Source organism: Typopeltis vanoorti, chromosome 2, assembly GCF_054136105.1.
Source record: "Typopeltis vanoorti isolate ZY-2024b chromosome 2, IOZ_Tvanoo_1.0, whole genome shotgun sequence".
Lineage (NCBI taxonomy): Eukaryota > Metazoa > Arthropoda > Arachnida > Uropygi > Thelyphonidae > Typopeltis > Typopeltis vanoorti.
The window spans coordinates 147631482-147652324 of record NC_143550.1 but is presented as its reverse complement, the minus strand read 5'-3'; the positions used below and the strand labels follow the sequence as shown (position 1 = coordinate 147652324).

General features: G+C 38.2%; 1 protein-coding gene across 1 annotated transcript in view; it reads left to right on the top strand.

Annotated features, from left to right (window-relative positions):
• Positions 1-3292: 3292 nt before the first annotated feature.
• LOC150109515 (DNA repair protein RAD51 homolog 4-like) overlaps positions 3293-20843 on the top strand; it is a 120302-nt gene continuing 102751 nt past the window's right edge. Inside the window, exon 1 of the mRNA XM_090413397.1 lies at positions 3293-3698. Coding sequence (XP_090269523.1) covers positions 3555-3698 — 144 coding nt within the window. The 5' untranslated portion in view covers positions 3293-3554. The remainder of the gene's footprint in view (positions 3699-20843) is intronic.

Genomic DNA, 20843 nt, shown 5'->3' with positions numbered 1-20843 from the left:
CTAATCAGATCATTTAACCAAAAAGAAATGAACTTTCATAAAAATTACATTAAATATCTCAACAAATAAAACTTTGCACTTTTGATCCCCATATCATATCACTGTTTCACGTTCAGTGATAATTTTATATAATTTTTAGAATTGTCGGTTAGTTTCCTAGTTTTTGTTACTTTGTATCGCCTACCAGTGTATTCCTTTGAAAATGCTGACAGATATTATTCAGTGAAACGTTGGATATTAAAGTATTATTCACTTGGCTAACTTACAAAATAAGTTTTTAATTATTAATACTAGTGGTTAAGAAAATGGTCATCATAAGTAACTTCCAATTTCAAATCCTGTGTATACTCCTGTATCCTGAACCTTCATGAAGATATCGCTATCAACAATGATATATTCAATGAGGCTTTCTTATTTCTTGTGTTTTCTCTCCACGTGAAGTTGTGGTCTTCTTTATGGTGGTACATAGTTTTAGTAATGACTATTTCGAGTTCTGAGCAGAATTATTCCAGTAAATACTTTCCATGATAATTAGCTTTTCCGTTTTCTTAATATTCCCAAAGTGTTCCTATATGTCTGCTGCTCATATTGATTTCCTACTCTGCTGTTTAGATCTCCATCAAGGACCACATTTTCCACTTTCTTATTTTCAGCTGTGTACTAAGAATTGCCAAAATGATTTCACTTCTGTCTTTGAACAACCTTCTGTGGGCCATAGAAACATATAAGTTTTATTCCAATAATTTTGTCCTCAAATGCTATTGCCTCTCCTTCTTTTCCTTGACGATTATTGACTGAATATAACATACTGTATTTGCTATTTAGTAAGATCTCGCCTGATTTTGTCTTCTTTGTGTCAATCGTGCTTATTATGTCCACACGGTACTTCTCCAGTTCTTTGCAAGTTCGATTTCCTTTTCATTAATATTCCTGAAATTGGTGGCTCCTATGTTAGTTTTCTGGAGTTGCGTTTATTCTTCTTCTTGCTGTTCTATATGGTGAGTTGAAGATTGTTCCAGGAGCTGAATTTTCACTGTTTGTCCTGGTTTCCTGGAAATCTAAAACAGCAGGGGCCTTGTTTAACCCCGTGATGCCCCAGCTGGCATGATGGAGGTATTGGTGGTTTTATCCAATAGAGAGATAGTTTGTTTGGCTAAATTCCAAATTGCTATCTCATCCACGCTCGTTCAGTATCTAGTAGATACCTACTAAGGTTGTCCCACGTGAAGGTAAAGATTGGATATTAGGCTAAAAGCCCACCACAGTTAGTTTTTTTGCATCCTGAGGGGCAACATGCAGATATCTTCCTAGTTATTTGGCTTTGACCCTTAAGCGACCCGTTACTCTGATTCAGAGTATTTTAATAATAGGGTATTAGACCTTTTCACCTCTTGTATATATATATATATATATATATATATTGCGCCCTTCGATTGGAAAAGGCCTAAGTTCGATTCTCCGGCATGACGGGAGGAATCTCTATATGGACTTTGCAATCGAGTTAGCCGATCTCATACGGAGGTAGCAGGGTTTTTTCTGTCGGAAACTCGGGTTTTTCATCCCTCATACAGACAAATCGGCCATTCAGAACACACGCAATTTACAAACAAAAAATACTAGTTGTGGTGGGTGGTAGATGGTGTTGATGTGTATGATTGGTAGTAGAGTTTCGGTGTAGTGGTGGAGACAGAGAGTTGCACAGTGGGTGTACTCCCGCGATGAGTCTTCGGACTCCTTGGAGGTGTCACGAATAATAATAATAATAATAATAATAATAATAATAATAATAATAATAATAATAATAATAATAATAATAATAATAATAAATTGCGGCCATCCACTCTAACCTCTTTAATCCTCCAGGCAGTGGACTGCAAAAACACAAACTCCCTAAAACTGCACTATGCTGGTAAGTATGAAATTCACTGCTAATCAGCCTACAATGAGCAAGCCAAGGGCTTACTAAACAAACCTTATTTGTATATTTCTTTTCTTTTCAGAAACCGATAATGGGATAAAAAGCCAAAGGTTGAGTCCATCTTGTCAAAAGGGTTAACCTTGATATCTCTTCTAGTTCTGGCTGCCACCAGTGACATTTAATAATGTTGGTATTTGGGTTTGATTCTGGGAAGTAGGCAGCTCTGCTCTGTTTTAGGTTTTTCCTCTCACTGAGTGGAGGTACCGATGAGTGTTTGATGAGTTTAGGAATAATCCTTTTGGGATCACTGAGTTTAGGGTGATCTTGCAGATCACTCAGAATTTTTGGAAAGGTAATCCCCACTTTGCTTCAATTTAATAATAATTTTTGTCTTTGGGTTCGATTCTGAAGAGTACAGCGGTTCTGCTTGGTAGTACGTTTTTGTTTGTCATTGAGTAGAGCCACAGATGAGAATTTGCTGAGCTTAAGAGTGATCCTTTTGGGTCACTCAGTGAAAATTAAAGTGATCTGGAACATCAGATCACTTTAATTAAACTCAGAGTCTTTACCTCAGTTTAATAATGTTTGCCTTTGGGCTGACATCGCTTCCTGGGGGAGTAGAGCAGTTCTGTTCAGTGGCGGGGTTTTGACTGTCACTGAGTTTCTGTGCTGGAGTAATGAGTTTAGTAGTGAACCTTTAAGGCAACTCGGAGTTTTTGGAGAGGTATCACAGCACTTCATCAGTACCTCAATAAATGTCTAAACCGGCCTGGGCATTGGCCTTTCTCATAATGCATAGCATTATACACATCCGAAAGGATGTGTGTGCTTTGTATTATAAGTCACTAAGTCAATTAATGTTAGTCTCTATATACAAGTAGTCAGTGTGAAGTATCTTCACACCCAAGCTTTGTGCTTGTACTTGGATAAAGCATGAAACAATATAATATCATGGCATTTTTAATTGAATGCCGACCTATAACAACAGGTTCATCTTAAAAAAAAAAAAAGTAATATACTCCACAATCACAATCGCTAATCACAAAAATATATACCTTCAAAAAAATAAATATCCAGAAAGCAAGATATTATAACACCTCTTGCAAAACAAACAAAACAAATTATTAAAATAAGTATTCCACTATAATAAACAAAAATACGCACTAAACAGTATAACAACAGATGATCCATTTGATGAAATAATGCCAAAAACCACTAAAATGCGAATCTACCCACAACCTTCCTTCACGAAAAAAATTGCTAAAGCGCCATTCTGAATATGAAAAACACTCACCTTGGAAATAAAAACAACCGAAAACTTTACTTCCACTTCTAACCAGTCATCTGAGTCGAGCTCAAGTCACGTGGTTTTGTTTATTTTTTAGACGATACCAAAAATTTAATAACTACAAGAAAAGGTGCGCGATGAAAATGTTTCTTAACAGGAAGTTGGAGTACGATAAAATTGTTTTCAGGTAGAGAATGCTGTTGTCGGTGGTTTTTGCGTAAATAAATCAAACAAAACAGTTAACGCCTTTTATATTTTGTGTATAAGTGAAATCTGTTGACGTAACCTGTTGAACCATATCAGTGAGCGGGATTTTCAACTGAATGCTTAAAAGATATATATTGTAAGATGCCTTTACTTCGTGTTTCGCTTGCCCCTGCATTAACTTCTGAAGTAATTCAGAATTGTAGGAAATGTAACATACGAACGGTATATGATTTTGTATCGCAAGAATCAGAATTATTGGCACGTTTGATAGCAGTGCCATATAAGGTTAGTAAACATAGGCGATTTTTATGTAATACTCATTAGTGTTATTAGAGTCGCATAATCATAGCGGACCCCGGGATAAAAGCGCAATAAGGAGGAATAAGAAGACTCGTTAGTGTTGTTATGATATAGGGACTCATGCGATGCTTTAAAAACAATACAAAGATTCTTCTCGTCATGAAAAAAAAATCGATTTTGGTCTTTTTTTTGCTCTGAAGGGCACACGTCTTGTTTGTCCAGTTGCAGTGAGTTTCTTGGGGATGTGGACGCATTGGAGATGATTCAGAGGCGAATGGCCTGTGGAATGTGCCCTATGAGGATAAACTGAAGGTGTGTGTGTGTGGATTGTAGAAGTTGGTTGATAGGAGAAAAAGAGGAGATACGATAGAAGCATTTAAATTGCGTAAAGAGTGTTATAGGATAGATGAAGGGGAAATGTTTCAGTATTTGGCTAGAGGGACCAGAACAAGGGGTCATCCCTGGAAGTTGAATAAAGGTGTAGTCACTAGGGGGTGTGAGGTCTAGATTTTTTGCTTGGAGAGTGGCGAATGAGTGGAATGGGTTGCGGCAGTCAGTTGTGAGTGCTTTTTCTGTTAATGGGTTCAAGGGGAGGTATGATAGATTGTATGGATAGATTGGGTCTCCTGTGATAAGTCTTTGGACTTCATGGAGGTGCCCATATAATAATAATAATGTGGAGATGCTGTGTTAAGATAATTCCATTTCATTCAAATATACTATGTTATTATTGTTCAAATATAATCAAATTTGATTTGTTATTACTGTAACAGAGATTAATAATTTATTGATTTTTGTTTGTTTTAGAAGTTAGTAAAAGTGTTTCTTCAGTAACTGTTAAGTAGTATTTGCTATCACCATAATGGTATGTGTTTCACTATTCATTTGGAGTGCAATGGTTGTAAATAAAGTAGTGACAACACTGTCAGGAGATGTAGTTAGTAACTCAAATGTTACTCTTGGCAGATAGAGGTGCTAATTGTATGTACTGTACATGCACATAAGGTGACACAGCCCATTCTAACAAGTATCCATGTATGGAGAAGTGGTTAAAGTCAACATCTCAGTATGCAATGCTCTAAGGATGTTCACAAAATTAGAGCAACAATTCTGGATCAAGGTCCAAGTTGCATGAGGTAAAACTGTGAGCGACTGTTATCATGGCCTTAGGGAAGTCTGTGAAGACAGTGCTCTACTGGACTGTTGTGAGATAGGTCAGTGCATTTCATGCAGGGCAAGATCACCTGGATGATAATCACCGTGCAGAATGACTCGCCATTTCAGATGAACATGTTGAGCTTGTTTGTGGACTCCTCATGGTTGATTAGTGATGGACTGTATGCAGTTGGCCCAGGAAACCAGGATAAAATCACCAATGTGTTTGTCACATGCTAAAAAAGAGGTTCAGCATACACAAAATTTCAGCTTGTTTGGTTCTGCATTACTTGACAGATGCAAAAATGGCACAGGTATGCAGTTGATAGTCTCCATCTGGAACAATATGAAAATGAAGAGAATGCATTCCTGAATCGTATTGTAGCCTGATCAGGATAACCTCATCTGAAAATACCAGGAACCCAGCAAAGTTAAAGTCATGCTGATTAATGCTAATGATGTTCAAGGTTCCATTCTTCATGATTCTGTTCTCTAAGGGCAAACTTTTAATGCACAGTACTATTGATGATTTCTGGAGCACCATTTGCGTCTGGCTTTAAGGAGAAAGTGACAACATTTTTTCACAGGTTCTCCACCATGTTTATTGCACGACAGTGCACAATGTCATGTGTCACAATTGATGATATAGATGTTAGACAGGTGGCAATGGGAAGAATTGGAACATCATCACTATTCACCAGATATGAGTCCTTGTGACTTCTGCTTGTTCTCCAAACCCTCAGAGGTCTGCGGTTACATGATGTGCAAGAGGTTCTTCTAGCAGTAGGTTGCACTGTTACTGATGTCAACAGGTAACACTGCTGATGGTATCCAGCTGCTCCCACAAACATAAAAACTGGTGCAGAACATGGCAGGAGATTACATTGGATGTAATTGTATAGATATGATAAATAAACTATTTTACATTTTGTGCACATGTTGCCGCTACTTTATTTACAACCCTCATATAATAAACAGACAGTCCTGCAATGTATTACATTTTTTCACATTGAATAAAGAAGCATGGCTTATGGTAAGTACAGACCAATAACATTGCTCATGTGAAGATTGGATTGAACAGATCAAGTGACATTTTTCCAGTCTGGTTGTACTATTCATGGGAGGATTGAAATATGTTGTGAGTTATGGGCTTGTGACTATCATCTATAATGAGAATATTGAAGGCTGATCTACTCTCAATCACTACAAATCCTATCCATAGCTTTACTGATGATTAGCACTTTTCTCATCCTACTCCTTTGACAAAGGAGTAGGATGAGAAAAGTAGTTTCCAGACTTCTCTTACATCAAGATCATCTGCAACCAGTGCCTTAAATACTGATCTCCATACCATCCTCAGTGAGACAAGGATAACTAGTCACCTTCAGTGCTGCCAAAATGCAGTCCTGCCGTTTGTTTCGCAAAGGGTTTTTAGCTCGCCTTCCCTCATCACCAGTAATACCCACATCAGAACAAATCGCCAAAACAAATGAACTCCCTCTCTCTTTATACTGACATTTTACTCCAACATCTCTTGGCACAAATACATCTCATCAGTATCTTCCTCATCTTCTAAAACATTACGCATTCTTTTCTGCTCAAAAAGCTATTTTATATCCACCGAGCTACTAACCCTATATAAATCCCAAATCCACCCATCCTTAGAATACTGTACACACATTTGGGGTGGTGCACTTAAAACCACCTTAAAAATTCTTGATACTGTCCAAAGGAGAGCAATTCAGCTCATAGATGACCCTTTCCTCACAGGCTCCCTTCAACCTCCATCTGATCTGATCTGATTTTCCCTTTCATTCATTTCTGACCATAGGTGACTTTTGTAAGCCTTGCCCACAAAGTATTCCTGGTGAGATTTTTACAGGGTAGTTCACCATTGCTTTCCCCAGTCCCCCAATTTTATCCAGGCTTGAGATCGGCATATGACTGGGACGTATTCAGGACTGTAATCCATGTGTGTGTTCATGGGGCCAGTTTGCCTGTTCTGGGAGACGAAAAACTCAAGTTTCCAGGTGAAAAAAAACCCTACTTCCACATGAGACCGACTAACTCACCTTTAGTTGAAAGAGACCAGATAAAGGTTCCTCACGTCACTGACAGAAATCGAACCCCAGGTCTTTCTGACCAAAGGGTTTCGTCTATATTGACTGAGCTACGGAGGCTTTCAACCTCCATCTGAGCGATACAATGTTTCAGCTCTGTTTCTTCCACAGGTACTTCTATGGTTACTACTACAATGAATTGGCAAACATAATTTCTCCACTTGCTCTTAGGCCTGTTAAAGCAAGAGCAGCTGCTGTCCAAAATCCCTTCACAGTACAACTGCAAACTCATTGAACCTGCTTCTCCTCTTCCTCATTTATTCCTTTTACCTCTGTCCTCTGGAACAGCCTACCTCATGATATGTTTCCCAACAATTTCAACCTACATCTCTTTAAGAAAAATGTCAATAGGATTCTTCTTTCCCAATCCACATCTACACCTCACGCATAGCACTAATAGGTTCTTCTACTTGTGTGTGGGATAAACATAAAAAAAATGCTTCCAATGCCTGATTGGAATGTTCATTGTAAACATTGTTATGCATCAGATATATCTTCCATATTGTGTACCTTCTTTGTGATGACTGTTTAAAGCAAGTAAATTCACAATGTTACAGGATAATGTCATGTGAAATGGCTACTGGAACATGACCTCTTTCTCTCAGTAGGTGTGAAAGCTGAAGGAATTGCTGTACAATGTAAGATGAATGTACATAATAAAGTGGCCACACTATATAATCACAAATTGTGAATGTTTTCGTAAACAAAGAAACAGTAAACAGTATGTATAACGTGAAGCGCCTATATGCTGATAAATGAGCTGTCAGCAAAACTGATGTCAGTCAGTAGTGCATAAAACAGTACATGTAACAGTAATTCAAATAAACAGTTCTATTAACTTTTAAAAACACCAAGAATACCATAAATTTTATCCATAATATCACAACATTTTATATAAAAATAATAATAAAGCGATGCACACGCACACGCGCGCACGTGTGTGTGTTATGTTCCATCGAGTCATTTTCGACTCCTGATGATTCTATGAACATACATTCTCCATTTAGATCTGTCCCTGGCCATATCTTTCAGAATTTCCAAGTGCATTCCAGTTGCTTCTTTAACTCCATCCACCCATCTAATTCTTGGTCTTCTTCTTCTCCTGCTTCCATCAACTTTAGCAAGCATCATCATCATCTTCTCCAGACTGTTTTTCTCGCATAATATGTTCAAAGTATGACAATTTTTGCTTGATGATCGTAGCTTCGAGGGAGCAATCTGACTTTATTCTATCTATCACTGATTTATTGGTTTGCTTTGCAGTCCATGGTATTCTTAGTAAGTGTCTCCAACCCATAATTCAAATGCATCTATCTTCCTGCTTTCACTCTTTCTCAGGGTCCAACTTTCACATCCACACAGTACCACGGAATACCATTGCTTTCACAATTCTGATTTTTGTTGCGAGGCTAATATCTTTATCTTTAAAGATCTTGCTTAAATTTGTCATGCTTCCTTACCGAGTAATAATCTTCTTCTAATTTCTTCATTACAATAACCATCTTTATCAATTCAGGATCCTAGGAGCACAAAATTGTTAACTACTTCCATTTTCTCCCCATCTACTTCAAAATCATTAAGTTCACATGTTGCCATAACTTTTATCTTTTTGAGGTTAAGTTTGAGGTTATATTTAGCACTTTTTTCTTTAACTTTCATAATAACTTCCTCCAAAATCTTCTTTGCATTCTGCTAGCAGGGTGGTGTCATCTGCATACCTCAAATTATTAATATTTCTTCCACCAATTTTAATTCCAACTGAAGATTCCTGCAGTCCTGCCATTCTTAAAATGTATTCGCTGTACAAGTTAAACAGGTACGGAGATAAAATACATCCTTGTTGTGCCCCTTTACCTATTGTGAAATACTCAGTTTTTCCAAGATCTGTTTGGATTGTAGCTTCTCATTCATAATAAAGATTCCTCAGAAGGATAATGAAAAATAAATCAACATACACTTTAGTAAACAAATAACAATCACTGATTTCATCACTTGCTATGTAAAAATGATAAACCAACTTTTGCAATTCAACAACAAGATTAGCAGCTATAGAATCAATAGAATAAGTCAGTAGATGCCATAAAAGAATACAGAGATAGATGTAAAAGAGCTAAGCTATGTGTAAAAGTAGCTAAACGAAAGTCATGGAAAGACTTTGGTAAGAATATAGAAAATGTCAGGAAGGTAGCAAAATGTTCTGGAAGTTATTGAAAAAGATTATTAATTATTATTAAGAGTTCAGGGAGTCAGGAACTCATTGAAGAAGGCCATACCATTCACATCAGCTGTCATACCTGTTTTGACAATTGACATTTATTCTTTAAGGGTGAAGCAAAATGCTTTTCATATTCCCCGCCATCTGTCGTGGTTACAGTGAGGGTAAAATTTACGAGCAGTTTGCTCGCCCTGAATGGGCATGGAAATTATGTATCGCTATAGGAGGCTAATATAGTTTTTGGTCTTCTATATTTAAATATGTCCGTTGGCTCGTATGCTGCAGCTTGTTGAACCAAATCGTTGGGATGTGTGGACGTCTTTAGAAAAAATTTGGAAGCTAAGGATTGTAGATAAGAGAGAATAATGCGGCACTCCAGCAAAGAATGGTAGGGAATATTTGTGTCTCTGTGGAGTTGGCTGTTTCTGACATACCACGGGGCGTTCAAAATCATTCTCAAGCACTTGTTCTGCACTCGCTGTATCTTAATAATGTTAGTATTAGAGGTGTGGCTCCAGGCTGGAGAGGCATAGGTGATTATAGGACGAATCGTCATCTGGTATAGCTGCAATTTGATTCTGTTGCTGAGTTTGCTGTTTCTATTAATTAGCGGGTAGATCTGAGCTATGGCTTTAGATGCTTTTGCACATGCAGACTTGATATGTTGGTTGAAAGTTAGCTTTTTGTCGAGAATCACACCCAGGTAATTTGTTTCTTTCTGCCAGGGAATTTTAGTATTGAATAGTAATACATCTCCTGCAGGAGACATTGGCCTTTTTGAGAAGAGAACCGCTGAGCTTTTCAGGGGGTTGACTTCCAATCTCCACTTGGAGAACCAACCCTCCAGCTTTAGAAGATTTTCTTGAAGCTTTCTGGTAACGAAGTGGGGTCTGAGAGATCTGGTTAGTATTGCCGTATCGTCCGCATACAGTGCTAAAATGGAAGTCATCGGATTGTGTGGGATGTCTGACATGTATACAGAAAACAGCAATGGAGCCAGTAGAGATCCCTGTGGCACTCCAGCAAAGATATGGCGCTGGGACGATGTAGAACCGTTAATTTTAACTTGCATTGATCTATTCTGAAGATATGAACGGATTAGATGAACCATTTTTAGTGAGATACCGGCTGAAATAAGTTTGTGCAGGAGTCCAAAATGCCAGATTTTGTCAAATGCTTTAGATAGGTCTAGGAATACCGCTCCTGTGCACTGGCGCCAGTTGTAGCTGGTGGTGATATATTCCACAATTCTGTGGATTTGCTGGATAGTACTATGGTGTTGTCGAAATCCAAACTGTTCTTTAGGGAGGATGTTTAGATCGTTTACTGAGGTTTGGAGTCGTGAGAGGATGACCTTCTCTGCAACCTTACCCAGATTGGAGATGAGACTGATTGGACGATAATTCTGCGGTAAGTGTGGGTCTTTGCCTGGCTTATGTATAGGAATCACATCAGCCATTTTCCAGGTGGAAGGAAAATAGTGAAGTCTTAAGATTGCATTTATTATACTGGTCAGATGCACTATAGCTTTTCGAGGCAGCAGCTTGATCACCCTGTTTGAGATGCTGTCTGGTCCAGGAGCTTTATTGTTCTTAAGTTTTTTAATAATATCATATAATTCAACAGGTGATGCGGGTGCAATATGATTGGCACTGGTGTCCGGGAGGTTTAGTGCATGCCTAACCTGTCTGTGGATTTTGTACAGATGATTGAAATCAATGTTGTTATAAGAAGGTTTGCACTGATCCTCAAGATTTTTAAGTATGGCTTCTGCCTTATCTGCATCTGTGTGGACTAGGCCCTGGTTTGAGATTATAGGGGGGGAGGGATCTAGTTTTATTTTTGATATTTCTCAGTAGGCCCCAGATAGAGTAATCAATAGGTGAGATAGAGGCTAACTTTTTATCCCAAACTTCGTTTCTATGTGTTTTAAGTGCATCTCTTACTGCTCCATTCAATCTGTTAAGCACTGTCTTATCCTGAGGTGCACGAGTGTTATGAAATCTCTTCCTAGCTCTGCTCTTCTCTCTGATCAGGTCCATAATGTCCTCAGGCAAACGATCAGGCTTGGGAACAGGTTTCTGGTAGGATGCAACCATTATAGCGGACTTAATCTGTTGGGTGAGGCTAGTCACTGCAGATTCCACATCTTCTGGTGTGCATATGTGAGGGACGGGTCCTATTTGATCCCGAAGTGCTTTAGACAATCTCTCCCACGATATGCCTGAATGAGAAGGAGGAGACAGGCATTCTTGTTCTCCCAATTGCAGTAGAATTGGGTTGTGATCCGACGACAGCTCGTTTAGTGATGTAAGGTTGTACTGTAGTTTAATGTCTTGCAGGATGGCTATATCCAGGATATCAGCAGTGCCAGATGTACTGAGATGAGTTGGTTCGGTAGGTCCAGCCACAACAGCATGGTTTAATCCTGTGTAGCTAGAAAGGATGCAACCATTTTTGTTGGTAGATTTACTGTTCCAAGCAGGATGCTTTGCATTGAGATCTCCAGCAATGATGACCGGTCCTTTTACTCCAAGGATGGCATCTAGATCTGAGGTCAGTAATGTCTTTAATGGAGGGTTGTATGCAGAAAAAATTTTGAGGTTTCCAATTGAGTTTGTGAGAACATTGATTCCTGTGATTTCGAGGTTGGTGGTAGTAGGGTTGGTTATTGAGTGATGATTGATATAGTTTTTGATAAGGGTGGCTGTACCTCCACCTCTATACCCAAGCCTGTCGTTTCTGTAAATCTGATATCCTCTGATTTTCAGGGTGTCAGCAGGCCTCAGGTGAGTTTCATTAATTAGCAGTATATCTGGGTTGTATCTATTATTAAATTCCTGGATTTCTAACAGTTTGTTTTTTATACCGTTGGCATTCCAACCGATAATCCTAAGAGAGTTTGGGACGATTTTTTTCCTATGCATCAGAGAGTGCCGATAATATGGATTGGGTTTGCTGTAGGAATCTTTTTGTGACACTTAAGGATGGATTTGAGTTGCTGAAATCCTGCAGCATGTTTGCAAGAGAAGAGGTGATAACAGCTGATAGATTTGAGTGTGGATTATTCCGGTTCTGGGTTTGTACTATCTGATTGGAGCGGGCCACATCGGCATATGTTCTTACTTGATGTTGAAGATTCGTTTTCTTAAGGGGCTCAGTTAATGATGGGCGAGCACCTGTTGTCATGTATTCACTCTTGGAGAACTGAGTAGCCTGAGCTTCAGGAACTCTTGCACTAGATGACGAGGTAGATTGATGACTTGTATCATTCCATCTGTTTTTGGGGTGATGTATACACCCTCTATAATTAGCAGGGTGAGGACCCCCACAATTAGCGCACTTAGCCGGGGTGGATTTTGGCTTGGCGCAGGTGTTTGTGGGGTGATTCTCGCCACATTTTAGGCATTTGAATTGAGCTTTGCATAGCTTCTGGGCATGGCCAAATTTTTGGCATCGGTGGCACTGCCCAGAAGATGATTTCTTTCTCAATGGTTCTGGGGTGATTTTGAGTCCACAGATTGATTTTAAATTATAAATGTCTTTGTAAATGTTATGAATTTCTACTAAAACTAAAGGCATAGGTGTCTTATTTGATCTAAACATTCTAGTAACCTTTATGGGGGGTAGTTCCTGTAGGTTAAGGTCAGCAACTATTTCATCTGTGTCAATATCCTCGGAGACTCCACGTAAGACTACTTTCAGATTTTTTTCGGAGGCAAGTGAAAATGTGTGATATTGGGTTCCTCTAGTGTCCAGTTCCTTTGTAAGATTTCTATAGTCAGCCACCGTGGTGGGCTGGATATGTATTCGCTCGTCTGAATTTTTAGCAGACGTGTAACGAATCTGTGAATTAGCCATGATGGTTCTGAGTGATGACCATCTCTGCTTTTCCCTTAGGATAATCGGTGGCACCTTTTCATTGGGGGAAACAGAGGAATCTGAAATGGGAACATCCTCGTCCATACCAACAACATTTGTTGACTCAGCAGCAAGAATTTTTCTCTTCTTACGTGCGTGGGTTTCTTCTTGATCAGAAGGATTAGAGGTAGAGACAACTAGATTGAGTTTTTCCTCCGTTTGAGGGGAGTCTTCATTTTCCTCAGCATCGACTTCAGGTGAGGAATACAAATTTAAGTAGCCGGGCCAATCCCGTTCAAACTTTTTGAGGAGCTTTTTAATGAAACTGAGTGCTAACTTTTTATCGAGTGACTCGATAATAGTGTCGGGGTCAATCATACTAGTAGGCCATGCCAGCTTGAACTTCTTTTGGAGTTTATCAATGAGTTCAAGAGCTGGCTCTTTATCGAGCAAATCAGTAAATACGTCTAGGTCAGGTACGCTCATATCGATTTAACTTCGTATGTGCGTTAATAAAATATCCCGCAGGTCTGAAGACCTGCCAGCAGAAATTTTTGTAAAATATTCCGCAGCCGCAAAGGACTGCCTGCAATATCAAGCATAGGCGTGTCAACCAGCAATAAGATGTTAAAGTACAACAACAATGGCAGTAGCAAATAACTGATATTACTAAAGAATAAGCATAAATCTCTTAAAACTTATCAGTCAAATTCACAATTCACCATCAAAATACACGACACGAAACACTAACACGCGAGCCGCCATCTTACCTTCACCTTCACGTTCCATACCTGTTCTTGAATTTATTCATGCTATTTATACACACAACATCCAATGGCAATCCATTCCAATCACGCACTACTCTATGAGAGAAAAATCAAGCCCTAATCCCCTTCTTGAAAGCATTCTCAACTTACGTGGATGCCCTCACGTCCTTGCCCCACCCTCCATAAAATGAAAAATTCCATCTACTGAAATTCTGTATTACTATTATTATTATTACGGGTATCTCCATGGAGTCAGTAGACTCATTGCGGGAGACCCAAACTATCAAAACAATATCTATCATAGCTCTTCTTGAATTTATTTACAAATGAAGAACTCACAACTGAGTCAGGCAATGCATTCCACTCATTCACCACCCTCCATGCAAAAAACCTCGTTCTCACACTCTTGTTAACCACACTTTTCCTTAATTTCCAGGGATGACCTCTTGTTCTTCCATCACTTTCACACAACTGAAACATTTCCCCTGCATCAATCTTATAAAAATTTTAGTAATGTAAATGTTTCTATCATATCTCCTCTTCTATCTCCTCTGCAATCCACAAGCTCTCAATCTATCAATGTAGGGAACATTTTTTTGCATCACTCACCAACTTAGTCACTCTTTTCTGAACCCTCTCCACAACCTCCTCATCTCCAAGGAATCCAGGTGACCAGACCTGAGCACAGTAATCCAAATGTGGAGGTATCGACACTTTATAAAGGGGAATATAACCTCTTTATCTCTGGATGTTAGTGTGTTCCTCAATAACCAAGTAATCCTATGTGCAATCTTGGACACCTTTTAGCAATGTGTCCCCTGAACTTCATCTCCCTTCCTATCCACCAACACCCCTCAGTCTCTTTCCATCCAAAATAAACAACAATGGCCCAAGCATAGAGCCCTGAGGCACACCACTGGTCACCTGCCTTATCCTGGACTCTACTCCTCCATACACCACCTTTTGGTATCTCTCCCTGAACCATTCTCCTACCCGTATCACCAGTTTAGTATCCATCCCCATCTGCTCCAATTTGCGCAACAGTATTCCATGGGGTATCCTGTCAAAAGCCTTAGCAAAATCCAGAAGTACCACTGTGTAGCCATTTCCTTTGCCCAACTCAGATGTCTTTCTATTATAAAAAGTTAATAAATTGCTAAGGCAGGATTGACCTATAACAAAACCATGTTGGCTCCTATAGAGTATCATATCCTGATCCACCCATTCTTGAATTTTGTCTTTAACCAACTTTTCCAATACTTTTTTACCACCACTTCCGAGATGGTTATTGGCCTGTAATTAACTACCTCAGTTTTAGAGCCACCTTTATGCAAAGGAACTACTTTGCCTTCCTTCCACTCTCTAGGGACCATACCAGAGTTCAAACTTAAGTTAAATAACCAAGTAAGAGGCATTGACAATTCCTTTGCACATTCATGCAACACCTGAGCTGATATTCCATCTAAACCTACAGCAGTGTTTGCATTTAAATTTTGTAATATACTAAGTACCTCTGATTTCTTAACTTCAATTCTCACATTAGTCATTGCTACGGGTACAGAGATATCCTCACTTGGGTGATAGACTTTTGAAAAGTGATCACTCAGTAACTCTACTATTACATCTGAATTTTTCACCTCAATACCATCAGCACCCACTAAAGTTATCCTTCCGAAGCCATTCTTCCTTTTACTTGCTACATAGCAGAAGAACTCTTTGGGATTACCCCTTGATCTCCTTGACTAAAGTCTTCTCATAATCTGATTTAGCTTTTTTTACTATGCTGGTAACCTTCTGTTACTGGTGTACCCTCCTATACTGCTCATGGGCCAGCCCCTATAGAGTATCATATCCTGATCCACCCATTCTTGAATTTTGTCTTTAACCAACTTTTCTAATACTTTTACCACCACTCCTGAGATGATGATTGGCATGTAATTAACTACCACATTTTTAGAGCCACCTTTAATGCAAAGGAACTACTTTGCCTTCCTTCCACTCCCTAGGGACCATACCAGAGTTCAAACTTAAGTTAAATAACCAAGTAAGAGGCTTTGACAATTCCTTTGCACATTCATGCAACACCTGAGCTGATATTCCATTTAAACCTACAGCAGTGTTTGCATTTAAATTTTGTAATATACTAAGTACCTCTGATTTCTTAACTTCAATTCTCACATTAGTCATTGCTACAGTACAGAGATATCCTCACTTGGGTGATAGACTTTTGAAAAGTGATCACTCAGTAACTCTACTATTACATCTGAATTTTTCACCTCAATACCATCAGCACCCACTAAAGTTATCCTTCTGAAGCCATTCTTCCTTTTACTTGCTACATAGCAGAAGAACTCTTTGGGATTACCCCTTGATCTCCTTGACTAAAGTCTTCTCATAATCTGATTTAGCTTTTTTTACTATGCTGGTAACCTTCTGTTACTGGTGTACCCTCCTATACTGCTCATGGGCCAGCCCCTATAGAGTATCATATCCTGATCCACCCATTCTTGAATTTTGTCTTTAACCAACTTTTCTAATACTTTTACCACCACTCCTGAGATGATGATTGGCATGTAATTAACTACCACATTTTTAGAGCCACCTTTAATGCTTTTTAACTTCAATTCTCATGTTAGTCATTGCTACAGGTACAGAGATATCCTCACTTGGGTGATAGACTTTTGAAAAGTGATCACTCAATAACTTGACTATTACATCTGAATTTTTCATCTCAATACCATCAGCACCCATTAAAGTTATCCTTCCCTTGCTAAAGTTATCCTTACTAAAGTTATCCTTCCTTTTACTTGCTACATAGCAGAAGAACTCTTTGGGATTACCCCTTGATCTCCTTGGCTAAGTTCATCTCATAATCTAATTTAGCTTTTCTTACTATGCTTGTAACCTTCCTAGCTTGAGCCTTGTACTGGTCATGGGTGTACTGATCACCTTTCTCCTTGTAAATTCTCCATAACATTTTCTTTTTTTGCAGGTCAAGCTTGATACTACTACTCATCCATCTAATGCTTACCTTATTTGTCTTCCTGACCATGTGGACACAATCTCATATTGCCTTCTTCATATACCCACTAATTTTATCCCATGCACTGCTAACATCTTTCCCCTGCAATATGTTCTGCTATGGGACAGCTGCAAGTTCACTCCGAAGCTTGTTATAATTGCCTAACCTGTAGTTCTGTATGCTCCCCTTCTTGAGAGAGAAATCCAGAAATTTTGCAACCTCCCAAGTCCATACCACATTTCATTACCTTTCAGAAGTTTGAAAATCTTAATCATATCATCCCTCTTTCTCCTGTTTGCTAGTGTCTGCAAATTCTCAATCTGTCTTCATAATCAATATTCCACAATCCTGATATCATTTTTGACAATTCTTCTTTGCACTCTCTCCAATGTAATCAGAATCATCACAGAAAACCCGGAGACCAGACCTGCATGCAGTAGTCCAATCAAGTAAAGAGACAAAATGGCTTCCTTATTTTTATATGTCAAAGTTCGTTTCAGCATTGCCATTATTCTCTGAGTAGTATTTACAATTTTCTCTATATGACCCTTGAATTTCAACTTCCTGTCTACTAAAAACTCCAAGATCCTTAGCCTCATCAGTTTCTTCTAGTGTAATCCTACCAATATAATACAACATTGGATATCTAATCACACCAAAGTGCATGACATTACATTTATTAACATTGAAATCACAGCCATTTTCACATGCCCACAATTCCAGCCTATTCAAATCATTCTGCAAGCTGCATATCAACAGCACTCCTAATTACCCTACCTATTTTTGCATAATCACAAATAGCTGTATGTCGCATGTCAAATCCTTCCCAATGTCATTAATGTACAGATTGAATAACAATGGACTAAGGACTGATCCTTGAGGCGCACAACTGGTTACTTTGAATCTTGCAGATTCACACCCCCTATATATGACTTTTTGATATGTCAGTAAGCCATCCTCTTATCCATGCCAATCATTTATAATCCAATCACATATTCTCTAATTTATGCAACAGTCTTCCATGTTGTATTCTGTCAAAAGCCTTAGAAAAATCCAAAAGTATCATGGTGTATCCATTTCTAGTTTAATGGTAGCATTATTATAGAACGTGAACAAGTCGCTAAAACATGACTTTCCCTTAGTAAAGCCATGCTGTTCATTACAAAGTAGAGATTCTCTGTCAACCCATTTCTGAATGTGAGCCCTAACCAACTTTTCCAAAATCTTCACCACCACTCCTGAGATAATGATTGGTCAATAATTGGATACATTAGTTTTTGCACCACCCTTGTGCAATGGAATTACCATACATCCTTTGCACTGCTGTGGAATCTTTCCTGTTTTGAGACTCAAATTATATAACCTGGTCAAAGGAATTGCCAGTTTAGCTGAACACTCTTTTAGCATCAGTGCTGATATCACATCAGTTCCTATTGCAGAATTCATATTCAATTTGTGCAACAGCCCTAGTACTTCCTCCTCATATGCTGAAGAGGTAGCAGTAAGTTCAGTGTTGTCTAGACAGTGTTGCATACACCAGGTTGATAGCTTTTAGCAAATTCGATGCTCATTAGTTAAACAGTCACTTCTGTATCAGTCATGCTGCATTCAGTAGAGTTAATCTTTCAGAGTCATTCTTTTTTTTTACTTACAGCATAATGATAGAATCTTTTTTGGTTGTGTTTATGAAAAGAAACTTGCAGAGCAGTTTCTTTTCATACTCAGACTTAGCTTTCCATACAACACCTATGACTCTTAAATTGCTTAGATATTGACTGTTTATTATGATACCTTTTTTTCTCCAATTTAGATTTATAAATATTTCTTGTAGGCAAGCATTGAATATTATTGATGACATTATATCTCCTTGTCTTATTCCTCTATTGTAATTTTTGCTTTTAGATTATTTAATTGTATATTACTTGCTGCATTCTGGTGTGACAACATAATAACAATCTTTATATATGATAATGCATTTCTAATATGTTAAAGTCACTGTTCTGTCACAGCTGAGCCTAATTGCTGTCTTGAAAATCTTTATCAGTTGTTGGAAGTTTTTTTCACTTGGTTAGACTATAATAAATTAAGTTTAATCCTTTATCCAAGTGTAAGCAAACAAAGTTTGCACCTGAAGGTATCTTCAGGACTGAGGCAACTCGTGGTAAAGATGGACCAACTGCTTATCACTACTAACCAAGTGAAAAAACTTCCAACATCTTTCTCTAAATCCAGAGTAATTTAATAATAAGGTGAGACACCTTTTGGCCTCGTATAGGTAAATATGACTTCTCCATTACTTCCACCACCACCTCTGGATCTGGCTCCTACTGACGAGACCTCAATAAAGGTCGAAACTGGTCTGGATAGTGGCCCTTCCCTTAATGCATAACATTATACATGTCTGCAAGGAGATGTGTTTTGCATTATGGGAGATATTATGACAACTAGTGATGAGAGCTTGGTCCACCTTTACCAAGAGTTGCCTCAGTCCTGAAGATACTTCAGGCGTAAACTTTGTTTGCTTACATTTGGATAAAGGATTAAACAAAATTTATTATAGTCTAACCAAGTGAAAAAACTTCCAACATCTTTCTCTAAATCCAGAGTAATTTGATAATAAGGTGAGACACCGTTTGGAAACTCGTATAGGTAAATATGACTTCTCTATTACTTCCACCTTAGTATCACCATCTCTGGTCTGGCTCCCACTGATGAGACCTCAATAAAGGTCGAAACTGGTTGGAAGCTTGGGTGAAGAATGGCAATGCTGTAGCCCATAAAGTTTTAACTGAGGCTCGGCTGTTGCTGTCACCCAGGGTGGGGTCATTATATTGCCATTCATTATAGCAATATAATGAATATCAATGCTGTAGCCCAGTGTTTTCAAACTTCAGATATCCACGTACCTCTTCTTAAATTTTCATTATTACCATGTATCCCCCCTTATCAAATAATAAATAAATAAAGTATATTTCATTATAAATGTCTATTTTATAATATAAACAAAAAATATTATTTATTTTTAATAGAACAAAATTTGGAATAGGTTCCTCTTCATTTCCCGTCCATTAAAATCCATATTTCAAGTAATTCATATCATACTTACGAAGAATTTTCATCTTCTTCCTAATTGGTTCTCTAGAGATATCAAACGACATATCCCTATCAATTTTTCTTGTTGCTTACAGCTACTTGTATTTGCTATATTGCTCTCTTTTGTGGGTTTTATAAATCCAATCTTTAACCAATGATCCATACTTAAGAATTTGAAAGCTAAAATATTACTGTATTTACTTGAATATAACACTTTTTTTCCCAAAATTAAAGCTAAAAAATCATGGTGTGAGATATATGCAGGGATTTTTGGAAACTAAAGTTTTCAGAAATAAAACTGCAAATGGTGTGTGACTTATCAAGAAGCTCCTACTCGCTATCGCTACTTTAGGCATCGAGAACAGTTTCCTTGTGTGCATCATCAAAGTTATCTACCCAAATAGCCTCATCTTTTTTCCCATTAAATTACCAGTAATTTACAAGACTTGAGATACGTAGAGCAGCTATGAAGAAGTGCATATGATCGGTGCGGTATTAACAAAAGATCGCGTGAACGAAAGACAAATTAGCATTTCAATAGTTGAGTTGAAATGCTAATTCTCTTCAACTGAAATCCATAATATCTGAAACACATTCACTATATATTTCTTAGTTTTAACACTTTCACGACAGGGTAATGTCATGCAAACCATAGGTTGCACCAGCAACATATGGTTTTGCTTGAGTCTATACAGCAGTTTCTGTTGGAGGGGAGATGTGATTCATTAGTTACTGCTGTTTTTATCCCAGTTGTCTCTAATTGTATATAATATAATGATTCCATACATTAATGATGCATAGCCGAAAATTTCCATGTACCCTCTGAAGACCTTTTGCGTACACCCCCCTGGGGTATGCATACCACACCGAGAATTACTGCTGTAGCCTATGAAGTTA